The 24,389-nt window shown below is 40.7% G+C and overlaps 2 protein-coding genes across 6 annotated transcripts in view; one reads left to right on the top strand and one right to left on the bottom strand.

Moving 5' to 3' along the window:
* Window positions 1–5,482, top strand: part of LOC129757388 (vigilin) — a 30,018-nt gene extending 24,536 nt beyond the window's left edge. Inside the window, exons 1-4 of one of the 4 annotated variants that reach the window (XM_055754602.1) lie at window positions 484–602; window positions 680–756; window positions 843–3,053; window positions 3,329–5,482. In XM_055754602.1, coding sequence (XP_055610577.1) covers window positions 744–756; window positions 843–3,053; window positions 3,329–4,830 — 3,726 coding nt within the window. In that variant the 5' untranslated portion in view covers window positions 484–602; window positions 680–743 and the 3' untranslated portion in view covers window positions 4,831–5,482. Of the gene's footprint in view, window positions 1–483; window positions 603–679; window positions 757–839; window positions 3,054–3,328 lie in introns of those variants that run through there. The other 3 variants (XM_055754600.1, XM_055754601.1, XM_055754599.1) reach the window with 3 other exon arrangements.
* A 446-nt stretch (window positions 5,483–5,928) lies between these two features.
* LOC129757391 (restin homolog) overlaps window positions 5,929–24,389 on the bottom strand; it is a 142,471-nt gene continuing 124,010 nt past the window's right edge. Inside the window, exons 8-19 of one of the 2 annotated variants that reach the window (XM_055754604.1) lie at window positions 21,054–21,335; window positions 20,462–20,765; window positions 20,357–20,392; window positions 8,187–8,248; window positions 7,810–7,875; window positions 7,681–7,746; window positions 7,534–7,602; window positions 7,179–7,472; window positions 6,939–7,100; window positions 6,693–6,873; window positions 6,547–6,629; window positions 5,929–6,474 (exon numbers count right to left, since the gene is read on the bottom strand). In XM_055754604.1, the coding sequence (XP_055610579.1) occupies window positions 5,950–6,474; window positions 6,547–6,629; window positions 6,693–6,873; window positions 6,939–7,100; window positions 7,179–7,472; window positions 7,534–7,602; window positions 7,681–7,746; window positions 7,810–7,875; window positions 8,187–8,248; window positions 20,357–20,392; window positions 20,462–20,765; window positions 21,054–21,335 (2,130 nt within the window). In that variant the 3' untranslated portion in view covers window positions 5,929–5,949. The remainder of the gene's footprint in view (window positions 6,475–6,546; window positions 6,630–6,692; window positions 6,874–6,938; window positions 7,101–7,178; window positions 7,473–7,533; window positions 7,603–7,680; window positions 7,747–7,809; window positions 7,876–8,186; window positions 8,249–20,356; window positions 20,393–20,461; window positions 20,766–21,053; window positions 21,336–24,389) is intronic. The other variant, XM_055754605.1, reaches the window with a different exon arrangement.

Genomic DNA, 24,389 nt, shown 5'->3' on the forward strand with positions numbered 1-24,389 from the left:
GCGATCGATCGCGGGTACATTATCTGGTGGTACCAGCTTCTTCAATCTTGGGAAATCACTTCCACACACCCCATTCGTTGGTGCTCAAATCGGAGACAACGATCGCTCTCTTTTGTACAAATCATTCATGCCATCTCACGAAAATATGGTTCGTAGTTAAGTGCATTTTCTTTCCGCCTCTGCGCACAATTCATTTGCGCATATTGTTGTTGATGTAGTTGGTGGTCGTCATCTCATCTCGGTCGGTGTCATGAACGAGATGGCCAACCGACCGACCCAACTATGATTAGCTGTTGTCGTCATCATCATCATCGGTGAGGGTGAGCTAATTGTGTTGCGCGCTCTCCTAGTTTTAGTCATCCATAACTGCCACGTGTTCAGAGCTCAACGTTATAGACGTCTCTGTCTGGGTTGGTCCTTCCTTATCGATCAGCAGATCGAGCAGAGAGCTAAGTGAGCCGGCGAAAAGACTGTCAATCTGATCCAATAATCCCCTGACGACTGTTGCGTGGTTGTGGGAAGAACTTGTTAGCCATCTTGTGTGTAAAGGATATGACTTATTCAAACTTGAATTTAGAAGGTCAATGAACTTTGCCGCGCTGGTATGCTGCTGCTGAAGGACCTTGACATTTGTGTAGTTTATTAATTTTTTTGCCTTCTTTTTGTTTCTTCCGAACAGTGGTACTGTAAGACTTGCTACGAATCAGGACTTTCTTTTCAAGCAGTTAAAACAAGCAGCAGTGATGGAGACAACAGGTGTGTATTTGCATATATTTGTAACCTTTCCAAATAACTAATTGATATTTTTTCTCGCCTTTTCTCCACTCGTCCCAACGCAGTAGTGGTTGATCAGCAGCCAATGAACTCCGCGTACGAAAACAACGTCGCCTCGGCCCCGGCCCCATGCTACGATGATCTGTTCCCGGCCCTTCCGGAGAGCGCTACGCCGGGTATCAACCAGCAAAACATTGCGCAGAACATGCGCGTCGGAAGCTCGGTTGTTACCCAGGTCTTCATCGTCCCATCGGGAGAGCGCCGTTACGATTCGGACAAGTTCGGCGAGGGCGAGTCCCTGCGTACCTGCCAGCACATCATGAAGGAAACCAACGCTCATATTGAGATCTCGAGCGGAAAGGACCAATCGTTGACGTTCCTGGTAACCGGCAAGCCGAATGAGGTGGTCGAAGCCCGTCGCAAGATTCTGGTGCTGTTCCAGACTCAGGCGAGCAAGAACATTACCATTCCGCGGGAGCACTTCCGTTGGATTCTGGGCAAGAAGGGCGAACGTTTGCGCGAGCTGGAAAAGTTAACCGCTACTAAGATCAATGTGCCGCGTATAACTGATGAATCGGACGTGATTACGATTTCCGGTACCAAGGAGGGCATCGAGAAGGCCGAGCACGAGATTCGTACGACCTCGGACGAACAATCTCGCAAGGCCTGCGAGCGTGTCAACATCCCGAAAATCTACCACCCGTTCATCATGGGGCCGCATAATGAAAACGTTTTGAAGATGACGGAGGAATTTGGTGCCAAGATCAACATTCCGCCGCCATCGGTGCAGAAGGACGAAATTACCATCATCGGCGAGAAGGAAGGCGTTCTGCAGGCCAAGGCCCGCATAGAAGCCATCAGCAAGGAGATGGAAAAGAAGTGCACCAGCGTTAGCGTTGAGGTTCCCCGTGCCCAGCACAAGTACATCGTTGGACCGAAGGGTTCCACCATCCAGGAGATTTTGGCCATGACCGGCGTCTCGGTGGAAATGCCGGCCAGCGATGCACCGAATGACACTGTCACTCTGCGTGGCCCGCAGGATAAGCTCGGCAATGCTCTGACTGTCGTGTATCAGAAGGCGAACTCTGTTCGCACTGCTATACTCGAATGCCCTCAGTGGATTCATAAGTACATTATTGGACGCGAGGGTGGACATATCAAGGAGCATACCGCTCCGTACCCGAACCTCCAGGTTGAATTCAAGGATGATAAGATCAAAATCGAAGGACCCCCGGAGCAGGTGGAGCCTTCTTCGGAAGCACTCGAGAAGATGGTTAAGGATCTTACCGGGCGTCTTACTTTCGCGGAAATGATGGTGGATCCGTCGTACTGCAAGTACATAATCGGCAAGAACGGAGCCAACATTAACCGGATGAAAGAAGAGTACGAGGTGCTTATCAACATCGACGAAAAGGACGCCAAGCCGATCCGTATCGAGGGACCGGTTATCGGTGTTGAGAAAGCTAAGCAGGAGCTGCTTGAAAAGATCGCGAAACTGGAAAACGAAAAGGAAGAATCGATCGTCATCGATCATCGTCTGTTCAAGACGATCATCGGTGCAAAGGGTGAATCTATTAGGGAAATCCGCGACAAGCATAACCAGGTGCAGATCATCTTCCCCGGACCGAACGATAAGTCTGACATTGTCAAAATCCGTGGCCCGCGCGAGGATGTCGATCGGTGCCACAAGTATATGACCAAATATGTCAAGGAGCTGCAGAAGAATTCGTTCGTTATGGAGGTGCCGATTTTCAAGCAATTCCACAAGTACATCATCGGCAAGGGTGGTGCTAATATCAAGAAGATTCGCGACGAAACCTCAACCAAGATTGACCTTCCGGCTGAGGGTGACAAAAACGAAGTGATTGTCATCACCGGCAAGAAGGAAAATGTCAAGGAAGCTCGCGATCGCATTCAAAAGATTCAGGAAGAACTCGCCAACATCATAACCGAGGAGGTTCAAATCCCATCCAAGTACTACAATTCGTTGATCGGTTCCGGCGGCAAGCTGATTTCGTCCATCATGGAGGATTGCGGTGGCGTCTCGATCAAGTTTCCCAGCCCGGAGTCCAAGAGCGATATGGTGGCGATCCGCGGCCCCAAGGAGGATGTCGAGCGGGCCAAGGTGCAGCTGCTTGAGCTGACCAACGAGAAGGAACTCTCTTCCTTCACTGCCGAGGTACGTGCCAACCCGATGCACCATAAGTTCCTGATCGGCAAGAATGGGGCTTCCATCAAGAAGATTCGCGACAGCACCGGTGCTAGAATCGTTTTCCCAGGTGAGTGTTCTAGCTTTGTTTTTGTCAGGTCTGGGAACTTTTAATCTTCTACTGGATACGAGCTTATATCTGTCCTCAAATTTTTTTTTATCCCATTGATGAGCCTCATTCAGTACCTACTGCAAAAGATTTCAAACAATTTCAATGCATTAAAATTAGCAATTCTAAAATTTCGTTTGAGGTTGTTTCTCAACGGATTAGTCCATGCAGTAGAGGGTTAATATGTAAATAATCTGTCTCAATCAATCCCTAACTTATACCCGCATTCTTTTCAGGAGTAAACGACGAGGATAACGAGGTCATCACCATCATCGGCAAGAAGGAGGGCGTCGAGGATGCCAAGAATCAGCTGCTCGCGATCATCAAGAACATCGACAACATCGTCGAGGATGAAATCAACGTGGCCCAGAAGCACCACAAACACTTTGTGGCCCGCCGGGCTGAGGTCTCGAACCGCATCATGGCCGAGTGTGGCGTAACAATGATTTCGTTCCCGCGCTCGGGATCGGACAGCGAACGGGTTACGCTGAAGGGTGCCAAGGAGTGCATCGAAGCGGCCAAGGCTAGAATTCTGGAGATCGTAGAAGAGCTGGAACAGATGGTTACCATTGAGTGTATAATCCAGGCGCGCCATCATCGTATCGTGATGGGTAAGGGCGGCTCAAAGGTGCAGGGCATCACGGCCGATTTTGACGTCAACATTAAGTTCCCGGATCGAGACGCGCAGGAAGCGATCGCCGAGGGTTACCAGAATGGGGACGTCAATGGTGGCGATCCGATCATGACGACCGACATTATCCGTATCAGTGGTCGCAAGGAGAAGTGTGAGGCTGCGAAGGCTGCTTTGTTGGCTTTGGTTCCGGTTACGGAAGAAATCAATGTTCCATTTGATCTGCATCGTTCTTTGATCGGCCAGAAGGGTCGTGATGTCAAGGAGCTGATGAATACTTATGATGTGCATATTGAACTGTCTCCTCAGGATCAGAAACTGGACATTATCAAGGTTACCGGTGCCAGAGCCAATATTGAGGAAGCCAAGGTGGCCATTGCGAAGAGAATCGAAGAGCTCGAAGCTGATCGCGCCGATCGTGAACTTCGCTCATGGGAGATCAAGGTCGAAATCAGCCCTGAATATCATCCCAAGATTATTGGTCGTCGTGGAGCAGTTGTGAACAAAATTCGTGCTACCCATGGGGTGCAGATTTCTTTCCCCAAGCAAGATGATCCTCAGAACAATATTATAACTATTCAGGGTTACGAGGCCAATGCCATCGCAGCTAGGGACGAAATCCTGGGTATCGTCAACGAGTTGAACTCGATGTACCGTGAGGAGGTTTCCATCGACGAGCGAATCCATCGCCGGCTGATTGGACTCAAGGGTCGTCGTGTCCGTGAGATCAAGGAAGAGTTCAAGGTTGAAATCAACTTCCCGCGTCCGGAGGACAGGGATCAGTCAATAATTGTAATTGCCGGCAATAACCAGGACGATGTCGAGGCTTGCCGTGATTATCTGCTCAATTTGGCGGAAGAATACATGCAGGATTTGGCCACCGCTGTACCGACGCAGCAGACCACATTCACTCAAATCCTGGAGGATTCGATGTCCAACAACAATAAGCAAGGGTTCGTCGTTGCGGGTGCTCCATGGGAACGCAACAAGAAGACCCCGAACACTCAGTCTCAGGAAGACTTCCCCGACTTTGGACTGGGCGGTCCTACACCGGTCGAACCAGCTCACCAGGCTCCGATTGCATCGGCCTGGAACTCGCGCCACTAAAAATTTACTGATTCATTGATTGAGTGTTTGAGGGGAGTTGGCTGCAATTGTGCAAGGTGGAAAGCAAACGCCGAGAGATGAAGATGGGAGACTTATATTCTGCTCCAATTTATACCACTCAACTAAACAAAACATGAAACGAGAGACGTCAATTTTCCTCCCAAATAGTAGAATAGCTGTAGCGACCGGTTTCGTATCCCCAAATTTACCCTTATTTTTATTTTCTATGTTTTCATTTTTTCTCTTGTTATTGTTTTTGATCTCTCGCCGTTAAAATAATTCAACCATCAAGTAAGGATTGTCCTCAGGCGGCAGTCTCAAGCAATTTATATCGATTGTGTGAAACATCTTAACAAAAAATCTAAGACAAATATGTTTGTTTTCTGAAAATTTTTTTTGGTTCTATGTTTATACAAACTACTAAAACAAACAATATTGCGATTGAAGAAGATTAGTGCAAGTTGTACATAAAAACAAAATGAAAAAAAAAAATCAGAAAATTGCTCGGAATGTTTAATTCTAGAAACGAAAAGAGAACGCAATATTCGCTACACAGGATGAAACTTTATTGTAATAATTGTAATAGAAAAGAACGACGCAATGCAAACATGGAAAGGCTAAAATTTATATTAAATTTTTTGAAGCTCTGCTACTCAATCATTTTTATTTTCTGTGTCGCAAAACTAAAAGAAGACAAAAACAAACGAAAAAATAACCCGTCGTTCGTGAATATCTTTATGAAACGAAGGAATACAAAAGAAAACCCTTATGAAAGCAAAATATACATAATGGGTGGAACAACATATGCCAGGCGCGTGTTTCGGATATGGATGTGCAAGTAACAGAAAGTGGCGAACGGTGAAAGCGAAACTTCGTGGAACGCACGCGTGCTAATAAAATAAGGGCAGAGTTTTGAGAACCATCTACTAAAACTAATCCTCAGTCTGAAAGTGAACGAGAGAAATAGAGAGTACGTGACACAGAACAGAAAAAAGAACACACACATGTTATTGAAACAACAACAACATATTATATCTGAATAATATATTTAACGATTTATATTACAACAAAAGTATAAAAAAATATTCAAAATGCATTTGTAATGTAGAGAAAAGCGTCCTATAGACTAGTCCTCAGCAATTCGATACCCTCGAGTTGAACCCACAGGTAACCCATTTCGTCTTTCGGGGACACCACGTCGTAGATAGGGACTTCAATCGTGGCAATACTCTCGAGCGGGCACCTCTGAATTTCCTGCCTTAGTCGAAACGATGCAAACCCAATATCGGTACAATTCTGCACCTGTAGATGCTCGTGGACGATCGAAAATCGAACCTTATCCTTCCCGTTGGGCTCCAACATCCGGCGCAGCAGTTCCCGCCTACGCGTGTACCTCGGTTCGTTCAGTTTGAATATGATCCTGTGGTCGAACATGAAATCCGGGCCCGGTATTTCCCGCATGCCTCCCTCGCCGAGCAGATCGGCCGTGCTCGTTTCCATCTGGTAGGAGCCGCTTTCGTCCAGGAATTGCAGCTCCACGTAAAAGTGCTGCACCTTGCGCTCCAACAGCCGGGCCATCGTTGCCGGGTGCCAGTGGACCGATTTGATCGTTAGGGCGATGTAATCCGTCGGGTGAACCAAATCCTGATTTGGGTTTATTTGAACTCATTAGTAGATGATCACGAGTTCAGAAGTTAGAAATGGACAAAAAAATACCTTGGAGTATTTGCGAATCCTGTGGTGCTCCTCGTGTAGTGAGGCATACTCGTTATGCGTGTCCAGATCTTCAGTCTTGTATTCTTAAAAAAAAGAGTCTTATTCCAGCTGAATGTTGATAATTGTTTCAGAGGTTGCTAGCTTACCGCCTTCGAATACCGAAGAGATGGCCGACCGGGGCATCTGCTGATGGAACCATTCCGTATCGTCCTTGAACGAAATCCGCCTCCGATCGCCGCTGGAAGACGTCACCGAATTACCCGAAGCCCAGGAATCTCTGCGTCTGCTGCTTCCGGCAGTACTCGCATCGTTGGAGTGGATTCTTTTCTGGAAAATATAAAAAAAACACCTTAGATGTTGCAACCAAAATAGTGAACTAAACGTCGTCAAACCGTAATAGCGTTAGCCAGCAGCAGCGACACGTTGTGATCCCGGGATGATTCAGGCTCCTGTAGAAAGTTCCTCGCTAGGATCGAAAACCTCGGTAGTATGTGACTGATGCGAACTTGTCTTGGTGGGAGTACTTCTTCGTGTTCCAAAGAAATCGACGGTTTCTGCAGAGACAAAAAATCAAATATCAACCTGAACGAATCCCGTACACTTGAGGATTAGATCTCGAAACTATACCCTACCTCACTGACGACTCTGCCCCTCGAGGAACGGGCTGAACGCGAAATCCTCATATCTTTTATTGTTTGTGAAATATCTGTGTACGTTGACGACATTTTGGAAACGCTGGGAATCACCAACGGAATGTAAAACGCTTCCCCCTGTAGGTTATCTTCTCCGTCGTCTTCGATGAGCTGTTCCGATTCCGGTGCTTCCTCCTCGAATTCCAATATTTTATGTTGGTGGGATGCTCTTGAGCTCGGAAAAAATCTCTCTTGAATAGGTACCGTTTGAACCTCACTGTCAGCTCGATCTACCTGTGGATAAAAAAGTTACATTTTATCAATTTACCTCTAAATTTCCCTAGAAATCTCTAACATGTGTTTTAACAGGTGAGCTCTCTTCAACAGCTGCTAACGTTTGTACTTCACAGTCAGCTTGTTCTACCTATGAGTTTAGAAATGAAATTGAAAAATAAATCATTAAAATCGAAAATCACTAGGAAAAAGAAGAAAAGCAACATACGGTACGTTTTCCAGAAATCAGTTCTTCCAGCGGTAACGTTTGTACTGCACAGACAGATTGTAATACCTACGAAGTAAGGAATGACATTAAATTTTAAAATTCCCCACTCAAATATTAAAAGCAACTTACACGCCTTTTTTCGGCAATTTTCTCTTCAACCGGCAATGTTTGAACCTCGCGTTCTGCTTGTTCCACCTATTTAAAGTTTTGAAGAAAAGATTACTTGGTATTATTGTGCAAGTCACGTGAAAAAAACTTCAGAAAAGAAACGTCATAGTTTAGATGATCTCCAAGGATCGATCTGAGCCAAAATTTCAAGCCTTGAGGGATTACTAGAGTTAGCACAATCAGGTGAAAATTTCTCAAGTCACCTCAAGTGATTGGCAGAATAAGCTTTACAATACCTATTGTACTTTCACACTACTAATTGTACTTTCATAACTAAATTCCTAAAAGTTTACATTCAATAACCTACGAAAATCTACCATGTTAAAAAAAGAACTTACGAGGCGTGTCTCATGAAGCTTCTCTTCAACTGGTATCGTTTGCACCTCACATTCAGCTCGCTCTACCTAAGGATTGGAAAAAAGTTCATACTGTGTTTAGTGATCGGTGAAGTTTTTTTTATCAGAAAAGTCTAAAGCAACTTACAGGAATTTTTGAAAGAAAGTTTTTTTATGCTATGTACAGAACTGCAGACTATAGAGAAAAAAACAGTTTTGAAAATAAACTAGCTGATCCCATACGAACTCCGTTTTGCTTTCAACTTGGAATATATCATAAACAGTTTGTATGAATAGCCAATCGCCAAGCATTTTCCAGTTGCAATTCCGATTGCATATTTAAGCAATAATTGCAATAATGTTGAACACGTTTTATGTGCGTTCGATTTTTCTGTCGTTTACTACTAAATTTGAAATCAGGAATCCATTGAACGTGCCAAAACACCCCCGTTTATGAATTTTCGTTTCGATGCGATACAAACTCACGTGATTATTGGAAAGCAAATTTGACAGTTAATAATCCCTTTTTTTGTCGTTTGATACAAATATTGAATCAGAAATCAATTGACTCGGTTTTCCGAGCTTTGATCCCTGAAATCGATTGCCCTTCCTTCAAAACTCCCGTGTGCTAATTTTCAAACCGATTCATTGCATTATAACGTCAATATCGCAAAAAAAAAACAGTGAATAGATAATATGGACGTCCTCTTTGGCAGACCCCTGATCCAAAATTGTATAATTTGAATCAATTGTTCGTCCTTAATAATTTCTATGTACAAATTTTCATCTCAATCCGATGCATAATAACGTCAATATCACAAAAAAATTACAAAAGTAATATGGATGACCCCTTTTCCGGTTCCTTACAAAAAATTTTATACCTGAAATCTTTTGCACATCGTTCAAAATTGTCGTGTACCAATTTTCATCTTAATCTGATGTATAATAACGTCAATATCGCAAATATAGCGAACAGTTAAAATGGGGGGTCGTCCCTGACTGACTTGCCCCTTATTCAAAATTTAATACCGGCAATCGATTGCGTGTCCTTCAAAATATCCGAACGCAAATTTTCTTCTTAATCCGATGAATAATAACGCCAAATTCACATAAATATTGAAAAGTTGATATGGACGACCCCTTTTGCCGACCCCTTACACTGAATTCGATACCTGGAATCGATTGCCTGTCATTCGAAACTCTTGTGTACCAATTTTCATCTGAATCCGATGTATAATGACGCCAGTATCACAAAAATAGCGAACAGTGAATATGGACGACCCCTTTGGCTGGCCCCTTACACAAAATTTGATATCGGCAATCGATTGCTCGTCTCTAAAACCATCCGAGCGCAAATTTTTTTTTCCCAATCCGATGAACACTAACGTCAATATCACTAAAATATTAAAAAGTTGATATGGACGACCCCTTTTGTCGACCCCTGACCCAAAATTCAATACCTGAAATCGATCTCCCATCTCTCAAAACCCCCATGTGCAGATTTTCATCACGATCCGACAAAAAATAACGTGATAAACGCGAAAACAATATTTGTCTTGTATGGACGACCCCCTTCAGAAGGGGTCATCTGAAAATCTGAAAACATTTTTCATCATTCCTGGTCCTAATGAGCGTACATGCCAAATTTCAGCTCTCTAGCTCTTAAGACGGCTGAGTCTATAGAGGACAAACAAACAAACAAACATACAGAAATTGCTTTTTATATAGGTACTAGCAGACCCGGTAAACTTCGTCTTACCCAAAGGACTGAAGCAACTGTCAAATCACATACAAACGGACCGTACCGACTTTTTGGAACCACAACGTCAGTTCCCCTTTGATTTCAATGGCATTTTGGCACCAAAACGTCAGTGCGGTACTGAAATGTCAGTTCGGAAATTTCCTTCTCTTTCAGCCCCTTGGTCTTACCATGTTCAACTTGGCGTCCATTTTCCATTTTCCTAGTTTCTTTATATTTCCCTTCTTTCCTTTTACTCGAATCGTCCCGCTTAATTCTATCTAAATTGAACCTAAGAATTTTAACTCAACGAATCTTTTGAAATCCAATTTTTGTAACTTGTTCCATAAATAACTGTATGCTGATAATAAGTCTGTTTAATTCTGTATTCCATTTAGTAGATTTATTCCGTTTTGTTCGAGTTCACATTAAGGTTTAAACCGAAATAAAAGTTTCTCATTTATTGGAATATATTGCTCATGAATCTTTTTAAAATAGAATTTTGAATAACGGGACTATTTTTGGAGTATTTGCCGTATATTTTGCCTAACGCAGCGTTTTCAGTTCCCAATTAGCTTTGGATGGTGTATTTTTTAGAGCTGAAGAAATGAAACATATAAGAGAAGATTTTTTACTAACCATTTTCAAACAGCTTTTTAATTCACCATCCTCATGCTTCAAAGCAGTTTGAATTAAAATCCATATTTTCACCAAAATCATTTCCAAAAAGTTTCGCCTGATACTTGAGTTCTAGACTTTGCACATTTCAACTTAAAATGTTCCCAAACAGCACTTGTCATGGCATTAAATCTGACGATTTTGTATACTGCAAATTCCTTTTTTTTATTCAAGCAAAAAATGCAAATTAATTCCTTTGAACTTTAACCCAGTGAATCAAAGAAACGATTGGTTTTGAAAAGAGGAAAACATATGTTAAGATATATTCACCCATTATTTTAAAGATTCTAATTGAAGCAGTGGGATGTTCTGATTTGAAAATTTCCTGAACAGATTTTTTAAAAATTTAATACATCGAAAAGAAATAATCTGTTCAGGCTTCGATGGTTTCATGAGTTCATTTCAAAAATGAAACACCGGGGCAAAAGCAACTTTCATATTTTCTGAAAAAAATAATGTTTTCAAAAAAAATATAAGTTATGTTAACAAAAAGAAATGTTGAAGTATACATTTGTCCCATTTATTGGGCAAGTGATAACACATAGATCTTTTTCAGATGCGTCAGTGAAAAGACTTTAAAATGAATTTAATACTTGTTCTTGTTTGTCAGTTTTATCAGCTTTCATTGATATATCCTAAGTTTTTCTCTGGAATAAATTAATGCTCGATACTTCAATTTCACTGAATGCTGTTCAACCAAAAGACCTTGATTTACAAAAACCTTTATAATAATTTTGAATATCCGCTTCAGATTCAACACTCGGTATACCCTTTCTGGCCATTTTGGAGATAAATTCTTGAATTGTAAATGTTTCATTGCTAAATGGCGCATTTTAACTTATTCTACCTAAGAAATTTCAGTAATTAATATTACTCTTAACACTATCAAGTCATATCAAAAGTTCATCATAAAAATCTGCTGCCGCTGGAATATCAATCACAAAAAAAAACTTTTCAACAAAAAAGTGAATCGAAAGTCTCTTCTATGTAGCCAAAATATGTAAAACAAAAACATACTTTTCATGTTAAGTTTGCACTTGAATTGTGTGTAAACAAACAGTTTACGTGTAACAGTTTTTTGATGATTGATTAAAAAAAGAGTTGAGTTTATTTAATCAGATTGTTTATTTGGGCCCAACAGTTTTGAGATGAAGAAATAATGTATACATTTTTTGTAAAAATTTAAAGTTTTCACTTGCTCTTGTCTACTGTCTAAATTGAAAATTCTTCCGGAAAATAAATATCCTCACTTTTTGTTATTGAAAAGTAGATTATTTTATTCATAACTTCAACTTACGTTTGCAAAAAATCGAAAAGTTCATTCGACCTTTAAAAACTTCAATCCTATCTTATCTATTTCAAAGAACAGACTCTTGTTCAGTTAATGTGTCTTGTGTTCTAGGCGTTTTGGATTATACGAAATTGAATGTAAAGCTTCCCAATTTCTTATTTTGTAACGTCCGCAAAGTGTCATTATTTCAAATTTATCATTACCAAATTCATATTTTCTGGACAACAGTTTACTACTGAAATTAACACGAATTACAAATGGTTTTAATATTTGAAATCGCTTATATGGTTTTGATTCGATCGATAAAATATCAATCCGTGTCACATCTAGGCGTCATTTATTACCATGTGCTGTGTATAAATAAGCATGGAAAAAAACACATCTAGGTTGCATATCGCCCCCACGAAATATAGGTAGGGTTAGTTGCCCTACTTTGGACCCATTAAGCGGTGATTTTTAAATAATCATGTTTTTCTCATTAATGGTTGGGAGGTTTATATTTTTCAGAAAACTTATTCATAGTTCATGAACTTATCTGCATGTTTCAATGAAAATTTTCAACTGAGGTTTCGCCGTTAATGAAAGATTTGCAAAGATATGGATGATCAGAATTTCCAACTTAGAACCTACTTTTCCAATTTTAGTACTGAACTGGTACCTTGGTTGGACCTAGAACTAAAGCATACAATGAAAAGTATGATTTTTCGAAAATAAATAAACAAATTAATTAAAAATGTTATATTTAATCAAATATTATCATAAAAAAGTATTACAGCTTTTTAACCATCAAAAGCACTTGAATTTCTATTATGAATATCTCATACACTTCCACTCCCCGTCAGCTCTATCAGCAGAACAACAGCTTAAACTATTTTGTTTATATTTTCTTATAGTTAATTTGCTTTAAGCTGACAAAAATGTTGAAAAGCTCAATATTTGTTCTGAATTATGCCTCAATTCAAAATTCGCAGCTTTGTTGATTTGTTGGTGTTAAAAAAAGTCTTGATAATGTCAGGTCTAAAAATGGAACATCAAAGTCAAAAGTTTCCTATTTTTCGACCCCTTACCAATTTTCCGAGTTTTCCATTTATTTTCTTTAATTATAGGAAAAATTAATAAAATGGTTCATATTCTTCACAGTGAAGGTAATTTCCCTTTAAACTTTGGCTTGGGCAGTAAAAAAACGTGATTTTTCCTTATTCACTCTAATTATTAAAAACGCATCCCACTAATTGAACAGTCTGATTCACCACTTTTGTGAAGGTACATTTTCAAAATCGTTGAAAACTTAACCAGAAACACTTTTTATGGCAAACAGCGGTATGACAGGGTTCAGGAAGAATAAGAGTTCATTATGTACATTGGAGTATCATTATACTTTGTTAGCAAAGTGAATTATTTACAATTTTCGGCATTTTAGGACTAAAGTAGGCTCTAGGTCCAAAGTAGGAGCACTCACCCTACTTGGTTGAGAAAAAGGCGCCTAATTTTTAAATTTTTCCAGTGATCAATGAACAGTATGCTTTGGTTACTATTATCTTGCAACGACGTTTGCTAGCGACGCCTCGCCCATGGAGACGAAAAACAAACCCCTCAAAGAAAAGAAAATTTCTAAAAATGGATGCCTGACTTTTCAATTTTAGATATTGGCAAAACAAAATTTATTTGTTTTATTCATTCGGCAAACTTTCAACCTGAGTCACATCTAGGCGTCATTCATAATCATGTGCTATAGACATGAGCTAGGAATCAAGAACAAAAAAATCACATCAAGGCTTCATATCGCCACCACTTGTATTGAAAATATGCTTGGTTGAGAAATACGCGCCAAAATATTCTCACTGATCAGTATGCTATGCCATAGTTACTATCTTCTAACGACGTCAGGTCGCGACGCCTCGACCTTGGAGACGAAAAACAAACCGCCCAAAGGAAAACAAAAAATCTCGAAAATATGGAAGCCATGACTTTAATTTCATTCAAAAAACTACAAATTTAATTATTACGGACAATTCATGCGACTTTGTGTTGTTTTTATTCGATATAAACCGATTCGCATGGCTACAGAATATTCTAAAAATAGTTTCATTCGAATCGTGTGGGGCATTTCGGAGGAGTAGTACTACAAACACCGTTACAAGAGAATTTTATATAATAGATATATAGATTAATCTTAAATCGTGTGTTGAAATGTCACTTTGTTAACATGTCTAAGCTGTCCGAGGTTATTTGGTTAATTTTGTAATCAAGTGTTTTTTGTAAAAATCGGCCTCAAGCCTTAACGTAGTGCTTAGATTGTTCCAGCCTGTGAAACGGGCTATTCATATTCGGTGAGCTGACCAACACACGTGTTTAATTTAATTTTTTTTTTAAATTTTGCCTAGCGCTTGGAAGGTACCTGGAGGCCAGGAGTACCGAAAATGGTATAATGGGGGTCGTCAAGCTACGGTGGTGACACCTTCCATGGTGAAGATTAACAAGATGCACCCTGAGAGAATTCATCGACGTTGTATCACTAAATTGGCGATAGATTGTAGTATACCGGATCAAAATTAAAGCCATCTGATCTTGAAATATGATCTTTAGACCAAGCCTCACCAGATCCTAAGGTTTCCAGACCTTCCGGTAGAAGAAAAGCAAGACCGGATAAAAACAGAGAAGAGGCGTAGTTCTGAAGGTCTGTGTCGGAATTACCCGTTATTTCCTTGTGAAGATCATTCGAACATCCTGACGAGGTGCAGATCACTCAATTTAGGTATCGGGCAAAGTTACACGACATGCATGCCCTCGAACTGGGGAAACGTCCCAATTTTGGTTTTAGCTAGTGGTTTTTCAGTAAGACTTCGCATTGGCTCACGAAGGGAAGAGAGTCTACCGGAAATTCCTTGACATAAAAGTGGCGACAAGGATAATTGTGGATTTAATTATCTTGGAATTGTCGACAGAACGAACAAAACTGCAATCAGTGTATTTAGAAACCATAAATCATGGTGACAGTGGGTTTCGGTTTTATAACACAAGATAACCATTTGGTTGGATACAAGTGTTTATTTTGCTTGCGGTGCCACAAAGTAGGCGGAAGTAACTGTTATGGAGTCGGATTTGGTAATTTTGTGAACAAAATCTGCTGCTGTTAGGCTGATGCAATTGTCCAAATTTTGATTTAAAGGCATTGTTTCAAGAAGCGTTGTTTTATCGCCATTGCCTTTTTTGGCGGAGGAAGCCAGCTGTTAATCGATCAAGCTGTATATAATGAATACCTTCATGGGGTCTGTCGAACCTTATGTACCCGGTACTTCCTTTGCCGATTACGCAGAGCGTTTAGAATACTTTACAATAATGTACCTAAAACTAGTAGGAAATCGTTGTTCATATCGGTCGGGGGAGCAACGGTTTTCAGTGAGATCAAAAATTTGTTCCCTAGCGTTGATTTGAACACGCACACCGTTATGATAAAACCGATAGCAAGACGAAGAGGATAAAATTTTTTACAATCGATCGCAGGGAAAAGATGAAATGGTCGAGGACTTCATTCTGGATGTGAAGTTATTAGCTGAAAGCTATGGATTCGGTGTCGAAGAAAAGGACGGTTAAATTCGTGATCGCATTGCTCTTGGAGCATCGGACTTGAAAGCTCGTGAACAAATATACGAGCTGGAAAACCCAACTTCATAGCAAATCGAACGAATTCTCATAACTCGTGAAAAAATGGTCAGACATTCGTGCAGGAATGAACCCAACGAGAGAGTAAGTGCAATTGAACGATTCAGTCACCGGCGGAATGATGACCGGAAAACTGGAGAAGACCAAGAGACGATCGAAGAAGAGAAGTTCATCCGTTGTCTCGTGATCGTCCGAATATTCGGTTCAACTATATTACAACTCGATCGTCAAAGAAATGCATCAACTAAGACGCCGCTCGATGCTTTTCTCAAGAAGGGTGTCAAATTCCATTGGTCTCGTGAATGTCAGCAATCCTTCGACAGGTTCAAAGCTATTCTTCAATACGACCTGTTGCTCACACACTTCGATCCTTCGTTGGAAACTATCGTGGCAGCAGACGCATCAAAATAGGGAATAGGTGCCGTGATCATGTACTGATTTCCTGATGGTTCCCTCAAGGCGATTGTGCAGGTAGCCAAAATTCTGACGCAAGCAGAATTCGGATACAGCCAAGTGAAGAAAGGAAGGATTAGCACTGGTATTTGCGGTAACCAAATTCCATATAATATTACTCGGAAGGAAGTTCACGTTGCAAACGGACCATCAGCCGTTATTGCGAATTTACGGCTCGAAAAAAGTTATCCCGTCGCACACCGCAAACCGTCTCCAGCGTTGGGCACTCACGTTGTTGTGTTACGATTTCAACATCGATTATGTATCGACAACTCAATTTGGCTATGCTGATGTGCTCGCTCGTTTAATCAACAACCATACAAAACCAGACGAGGATTTCATCATTGCTGTGGTGCAGTTGGAGCAAGACGTTCGTGTTTCACTAGACGAAGCGATTAGTTCTCTCTACCATTAACTTTTCGTATGGATCGTGAAGCTACCAGTTGGAATCCTACTCTACAGAAAGTCATCCAATTCATTCAAGCAGGATGGCCCTCAAGCAACAAAATTGAAGATGCAGCTGTTCGTCAATTTTACCCTCATCGTGAATCTCTCTCTGTGATGCAAAATTGTCTGATGATGAGCGACCGATTACTTAGTAATTCCTGAATGCTTCCATCAATGCATTCTCAAGCAACAACATCGTGAACATGCTGTGATTGAGCGGATGAAGGTCATTGCACGAAGTCACATCTTCTGGCCCGAAATTGATGCAGCCATCGAAACATTCGTCAAGTAATGCGAGCGAAGACCCCCTGGGAGCGAATCCATATTGACTTAGCCGGCCTTTTCTTCGATCAACATTTTTTAGTCGTTGTGGATGCGCATTCCAAATGGCAGGAAATTCGAATCCTTCGATCACCTTCAACAGCAGTAGTGGTCGAATTTCTAGAAGACCTGTTCGCCCGATTTGGAAATCCATCGACGATTGTTTCGGACAACGGAAGCCAGTTTACATCCGAACAGTTTTCATCGTTCTGCGCTTCAAATAGTATCCAACATCTTCCTTCAGCACCGTATCATCCACAGTCCAACGGCCAGGCAGAGAGGTATGTGGACACACTCAAGCGGTCGATGTTGAAAATCAACGAGGGAGAAAATATCAACAAAATGCTACATGTATTTCTCCAAACTTACCGATCCACTCCAAGCCGAACTTTGAACGGAAAATCTCCAGCAGAATTAATGATTGGCCGTGGTATGCGTACATTGTTAAGTTTACTGCACAGCAAAAAAAGTGTTGCGATATTACATCAAAAACGTGCACATAACTTGAGTTGCAAAAGGTATCTAATATTACATTGTTTTGATGTGACTACGAAATTACATCTGAACGATGTAAAACAAATTACATCAAAAGTATGTATCGCAGTAAACAAATTCGAGCACGATTATAGTATAGAGCTTCCAATGTACCTGGATGTTTGAATATTTTCTAAATTTCTCATAAACATGATTGTTTCCATTTTTTACTTGAAGTCTCATTCAAGACCCAGACTTTAAATATGGATTAAATATGGATAAGAATCAGGAAATTGAATGAGAATTAAACTGAGCAATTATAATCAAACTGTTGGCAGATAATTTATTTGAAAATATCATCATTCTGTTACATAATATTCTTATCCTAAGTGAGAACTGCCGTTTGTGAGTCGTCCGGATAGGAAGTTCTCTCTGACTAATTCTTTAAGAAGACAGGTTCCCGTTCCAAACATATCCAGCAGCACCGATTTAGCTGAAACTATAGAAATCCTGTCGAAACATTGCACTTGACCACTTCTGACCACTTCTGATAACATAATTTTTCATGAAACGACAGCTGTTCAAACTGTTTTTCATAGCTGACAATTATTCAACGGAAATGGAGGCATCGTATCAGTAAGATTTGAAGTTCGAGGTTCCGTATCCTTAGGAAGAAACAGCCAGCGTGTGTTTTCAATCCGTAACAGTTCCTTCCTAAAAAAAAATTGGAAATGAGCTCATTGAGGATAATCAGATCGGAAAAAATACTCATCTTTTCATCCGGGTGGTTTCAAATCTTTCTAAATTTTTCATTCTCGACGGTGTCCTTGGGCGAAATGACCCTGCAGAGAAAAATAGAAAATGAAACCTTACTGAATGGTTTTGCTAAATTTTTTTGAGAAGATCGATCATACTCACTAGAAAAACAAATCTTCCTGAGCCTTGCAAACCTCCACCAACTTTTTGATACGTATAGCAAATCAAATGTCAATTTGGATAAACATTGACTACTTGATGTGATGCTACATTGCTGGTTGTGATATTACACAAAAAGACCTGCTCGCATGGTGTACATAGAAAAGATGTAATATTAAAACGATTATCCAAAAAAATACATAGGTATGCTTACATCTTCATAAATTACATCGGCCAGCGTTACATTTTTTTTTGCTGTGTGCGTCCAAATAAACAAACGTTTCCAAAGTCTACAAGTTGTTCCGTTCTCAAGCCTGGTGGCTAAGTTTATGCCAAACTTTACAAATGAAAATGGGCATCCGGAGTGATTGGATAAGTCAACTTCAACATTCTCTTGGATGAATGGTAGAAGGAAACTTATTTGCTCACATGGCAACCAAATCAAGCGGCATAAGAGTGAAACAACAAGTTGTACCTAGCTGTTCACCATTGAACATCCATGTGGACATGTTTGGATTGCCATCAACAAAACAGCAGGACACCACATCATCACAGCGTTCCGAAGAAGTTTCACTAACTCAGTACGTCGAACCAATTCAACAACCGGGTTCCTCTGCTACTATCAACGATCCTGAAAACCAGCTCGACTCAACTATTGAAGCAGACGATCAAGCTGAATTCCTGGAAGCCGTTGAACAACAGAGCCCTCAACAATCAACCCAAGGACGTATTTCTCTAGGTTCCAGCCGACCTCGGCGTATGACTAGAATGCCGTCAAGATTTGATTTGAGCCGTAGCTAGTATTCTGGAAATAAGAAAGAAGGATAATTACAACCCGACTAGTAGGCCGTTGTATCTATATACTAGCGTAGCATCACCATAGTAACAAGATAGCGAAAATAATTTGTCAGTCCAGTTTTGCCTTTTGACTAATAAACTAGTACTTTCTGTAAATCAGTCTTTTTAAGCTTTTAATTCCAAGTACAACAAACTACAAACAACGAAATCGATCTTATTCAAGGGACAGAATTGGAGGGATTGTTTTGTATAGTTTCTGCAATGCCAGAGGGCATATTAGGAGAAACTGCTACGAAAGGAAACAATCTCAACAATCTATTCGATTTTTGGATGATTCGACGGAAAATGCATCTCCGGGCTTCGATTTTAAGCGGAAAACAAAACCGAATCAAAGCGACTCAGATGATGAACTGCAATGCACGTCGATCAAGGAGTCAGGCGATCTGAACGGATAAAGAGGCGACGCGAGGAAACTATGATCATGCATCGTTGGAAATTTCCAGGAAAAGAATTATAACGGAAGTGCGCAGGTTTTAATCTGATTTTTAATCAATTGAATTTTGTTAGAATTACTTAAGTGGGCGATTGCCAAGTAAATTGAATTTTATTGTAAGCATTATTTTATTATATCAAAATCGTAACTCAAAGAGTGGAGGACTGTAACAGTTGACACACAACAGTTGTGTCCAACATTTGGTTAAGAACGGTACGCGAAGACCTGTTGCACGGCTGAGAGGATCTTGAATAAAAAGTTGAAGTCAGTTCTGTTGAGTAGAAAAGTTGTGTTTTCAATATTGAAGTATCGGGGAAGAGTCTACCGGAAATTTCTTGACATAAAAGGAGCAAGTTATGATTTATTTAATTTCTTGGACATTCCGTATAAATCCACCGGAGATCCGGAAAATGTACCATAAAGTAGATTTTCAAGCAAAAAAATCTCTTTTGAAACAACACCAGATCTCAACGTTTTGTACATTTTAAGTCATTTAACATCAACATTAAAATTTCTATTTTTCCGAACTTCCTTTTAGGGGTAACTACATCGTAACTTTGAGCTATTTGGGACAGCCCTTAATGAAGTCCGATTGAGCATAGGTCAGTTTTTTCGTCCAATTTACAAAATATATATGGTTCGTTTTTTGCAGCCACCCTAATGGGTAAAGATTCTATGGAAATTCTCATTCAATTTAGTCTTGACATTTCGATTCTGACAGAAGGATGTGATTTCTTTGAATTGAAAACCACCGAGGAAATTGATTCAACTTTGCAAACATGTCTATTATAGTTAAGCATTTTTACACAGAAACACGTTAGAATCCTACTAGAAATCCCTATGAGTACAACGTTTTGACAGGAAAAATTTGCGAAAATTTTTAACTTTTACCATTTATTAACCTACCGCAGTAAAGCGAGCGTCCTTTTGAAATTGAACTGCAAACAAAGGGAAACCATTATTCCATTATCAGTTAAAAAAAATCGTAATTCATGCCTGAAACCAACCTTGCAAAGTTTTATAGCAATCCTCGAGAATGTTCCGTTCCTCCATCAGAGAGCCGTTCTCGGATCGCAGCCCTTCCAGCGAAACGAGCAACTGGTCGTTGTCCGCCTGGAGAGCCTTGAGTCGCTCCAGAAGCTGCTGCTGGGCGGCCTTGGCCACCACTTCCGCTTCCTGCACGTTTTCCAGCTGCAAACTCAACTCATCGCCGTGGGCACGAACTTCATCCAGCTGGAAGCGCAGCAGCTTGTTCTCGTCCAGCAGTTTGGTGAAGTTCTCCTGCTGCCGCTGCAGGAAATCACGCTCGATCTGGAAAGGGGGGAGGGGTTGTGCTAGTAAAGGTTGATTCAAGGAATGCATAAACAAAAAGAATGTGGAAATATGAAGACTTAAATATGAGGAGTATGGACGAACCCAATGATTTTGAAGTAGTATTTAACTGGTCAAGCGGTTCAAATTCGAACTATGAATATGATTTAAATTTTAAATTTTTTAAGGGGGAATGCAACATGCATTTTTTTTTTATTGAAGGGAGGCCTTAAATGATTAGGAAACTTTTTGAAAAATGATTTACGTTCATCAATGGTTGAAATTAACCTCCAACAGGGCTTTCTCTTCCGGCAGTGAAAGGTCATCGGCCCTTAAACATTCGAGAAGAACCGAGAAGACGTCATCATCCTGCTGGAGCATTCGAAGGCGTTCCCAAAGATGTTGCTGCTGGGTTCGGGTTAGCTCTTCTTCCGTGCGTAGCTGCTCGATTCGAGAGCAGAGTTCCTGGCCTTGCCGGTGGATAGTTTTCAACTCTGAGTGAAGCTGTTTGTTTTCGTTGTGGATCGTTATTTGATTCTGCTGCTTCCATAGGAGAAAATCGCATACTTTCTTTGGGGTGCAAGCGTTGACGTGGGGCCGAAACGATTATACAAAATAGGATAAGCTGAAGTCTACTCAAATTTCAACTCTAGGATGAGGGTGTCTTGCTAGGGTGAACCAATGCTAATGGTATGATATGCGTTTGAACATGAACATAACCAAATGTAATGAAAACTGGACATAATTATAAAAAATCAAATACCCTACGTTTAGGATAAAATTAACTCTTCGATGGCTCCTTATTTTTCAGGAAATAAAAAATATGAATACACCCAATTCGTTAAAAAACGTTCTCACAAAATTTGGTACATCTGACCATCAGGTATAAGATACAACCAGGACGAAGTGGCAGAACAGAGTTTCAGGTTCGAGTCAAAGCTTGGTAAAAATTACGAAGAAATCTATTAAAAATCATTAAGATGCTGTTTGTGCACCGTCTTCACAGAATATAGCACTTCACCAAGATTACTCGAATCTTTAAATACCACGCACAACGTTCGTGACGGTGACTAGCTTTCCAATGAATTGTCTAACGCTCATTACTCCACAAACATCGATGCCTACCTGTAAGTTGAGATTAGGAAAGAATTTTGGAAGCTGCTAGCAGTAGATAATCACACTTCGGTAGTGCATTTCATCTAAGGGGTTGAAATCAAGAGAGAATTCTTTGCATTTGGAGTGGTAATGATCAAAATCCACAACTGCTTTACAAATTGCAACAATTAGCACATTTTCACTCTCTCTGAGCACTGGTTTCTCTCATTTGAACTCAAACCTTCTAATTTTCTCTAAGAAATTACCACAAATTACCACAAATTCAATCATTGGCTGCACAATTTGTGTGATCATTGACAAATTTTTTCCTTCATTTCAGTTCCCCGATTTCACCAATAACTCTAACTGCTCTCTGGAATCAAGTCGGCACCAGAAGTTCTCCAAACGACATTGCCTAGATAACACTTCCGAAAGAAACCAAACATCTCCTTTCCTACATCAACGCTGTGAACTACTACGGTCGTTTCGTGAAGCAGATAATGCAGCTTATGAACTCTCTGGACAATCTGCTCATGATAGACTTTTCTCGGACCTGTACCGCCAGAAGACGTTCGACCAAGTTAATTTTTGTCTCCGATCTGCCCACCAAGTCTCTTCAGGAAAATCATGCATGGTTTTCCAATAGACAAAGAGAATGCAATCGTACAGACCTCATGCTTACTGACGCTAGCTGATGTGAACTATGGACAAGTATAGATATAGACCAGGTTCTCGTTTTGCACAGTCACGCAATTCCACAGGATGCTTTAAGCGGGTCACAGACTACACAAATGGTGTGTGCAAATTCGATGATTCCAGGATTGCTTGATCTATGCTCGTCCACACACGATACAAACAAATTTCGCGCGAACACAAACTATTGCTGGTGAAAATAGCAACAACAACAACAAAAAACCACCTCCAACTCGGTTGGGGCTGAGTAAATGGCCTGAATTTTGTACGAAAGAACCATACACCATGCCACAGAGGGTGGTTTATACAAAATATTTCGATCCCGACGCGACGATTTTGCTCAAACCGTTTGCTCGATCATTCAAACAGTGCCATACACGATGCAAATCGTATTCACAGCGACAGAATTTCATCGAATATCATCGCATTTGCAGAAATGTGATGTAGTCTATGCCCCACTTTATGTACGCCGCTTTGTCCTACAAACTGAATACCAACCTTACCTCACGGAATTTGGTTCGAAAAACAGGCATTCAAGTATACCCAGCAAACCGCCTGCAGCGCTGAATCTACTGATCTATGCAGTACGTTTCGACGACGATATTTGGCTACGGTTGATTTCGTCCTAAAGCAGATCATACGAAGACTACGACTAATTGCAGCCATCTACGCAAAACTACCAGTTCTGTGATCTAAACAATCGCAAATTTATCGCCAGGAGTGATGGGTTCTACTTCGCCGGCGATTGCATTGCCATTCTGCTGGGTTCACTAGGGCAAATCATGTTGCGTCAACGGTATAGTGGCGAAAACGACTGTAGTAAGTCACTAGCCCGTAGTTACATCTCCGGGTCGAACGTTGACCACGGAATGATCCAATATTTTCGTCATCGCAAACCGATTCACTAGTGCCCTTTGAAGTATGTTCGATCAGGAGTTTAGCGATAGAAAGACTTGCGAGATCGTGCACCAAGTTACCAGAAAAAATTTCATTTCCAGGCAAAGTCTACAATCATAATGGTTACGCCAAGATTTGACAAGAGGAATTTTCCAATACGGCAACCGGTCTTCAGACGAAATATGTCCCAATGAACATAGGAATTTTACTGCACAGATACGACTTGTTGACCAATACTGTCGCTATCTTGAAGGAGCATGCAGCATATAAGTCTACAGGAACGCACGTTTAAAAGTTAGTGTCATAAAAGAGCCACATATATCCATTTCTTAAACATCTTTTCATCCACATAATCGAGTGTAAAACGTTTCCCTCCATGTGGAAAACTGTCAAAAGTGTCTTACCCCGTAGAACACAAAGATTTTAGACCCATTAGTGTTCTTCCAGCAATGTCCAAAATCTTAGAAAAAGTTCTACTGGCACAAATCACCAATCACTTGCATACATCTCATCCTTCATCTATCGCCAGGTGCCAATTCGGTTACCGTAGAGTAGAGGATACAGTACCACAACAGCGTTCACGAAGGTTGTGCAAGATATTTACAGCGGTTTCGGAGATGATGACTGTACATTGACTGACTGTACTTCCATTTTAGACACAAAGCTGGATGAGGAATTTACTAGACACGCTCGCGATCTATTTTTCTCCTACCTTTCACAATGAAACAGGTTGTGCGGTATGGCGGGTTCTACTACTCAAGCAGCTGTGAGTGGCGGGATGGTACGCCCCAAGGTTCATACCTCAGTGCGATGCTGTTCAGCTTATACATTAACAGCTTACTCAATGTGTTCGAATGCAATTACTAGCTATACGCAGATGATCTGCAGCTGTATATTACCGGACCACAGCCTGAAATCGATCATCTCGTTTTGAAAATG

Source organism: Uranotaenia lowii, chromosome 3 (assembly GCF_029784155.1).
Source record: "Uranotaenia lowii strain MFRU-FL chromosome 3, ASM2978415v1, whole genome shotgun sequence".
In the NCBI taxonomy this organism is placed as follows: Eukaryota; Metazoa; Arthropoda; class Insecta; order Diptera; family Culicidae; genus Uranotaenia; species Uranotaenia lowii.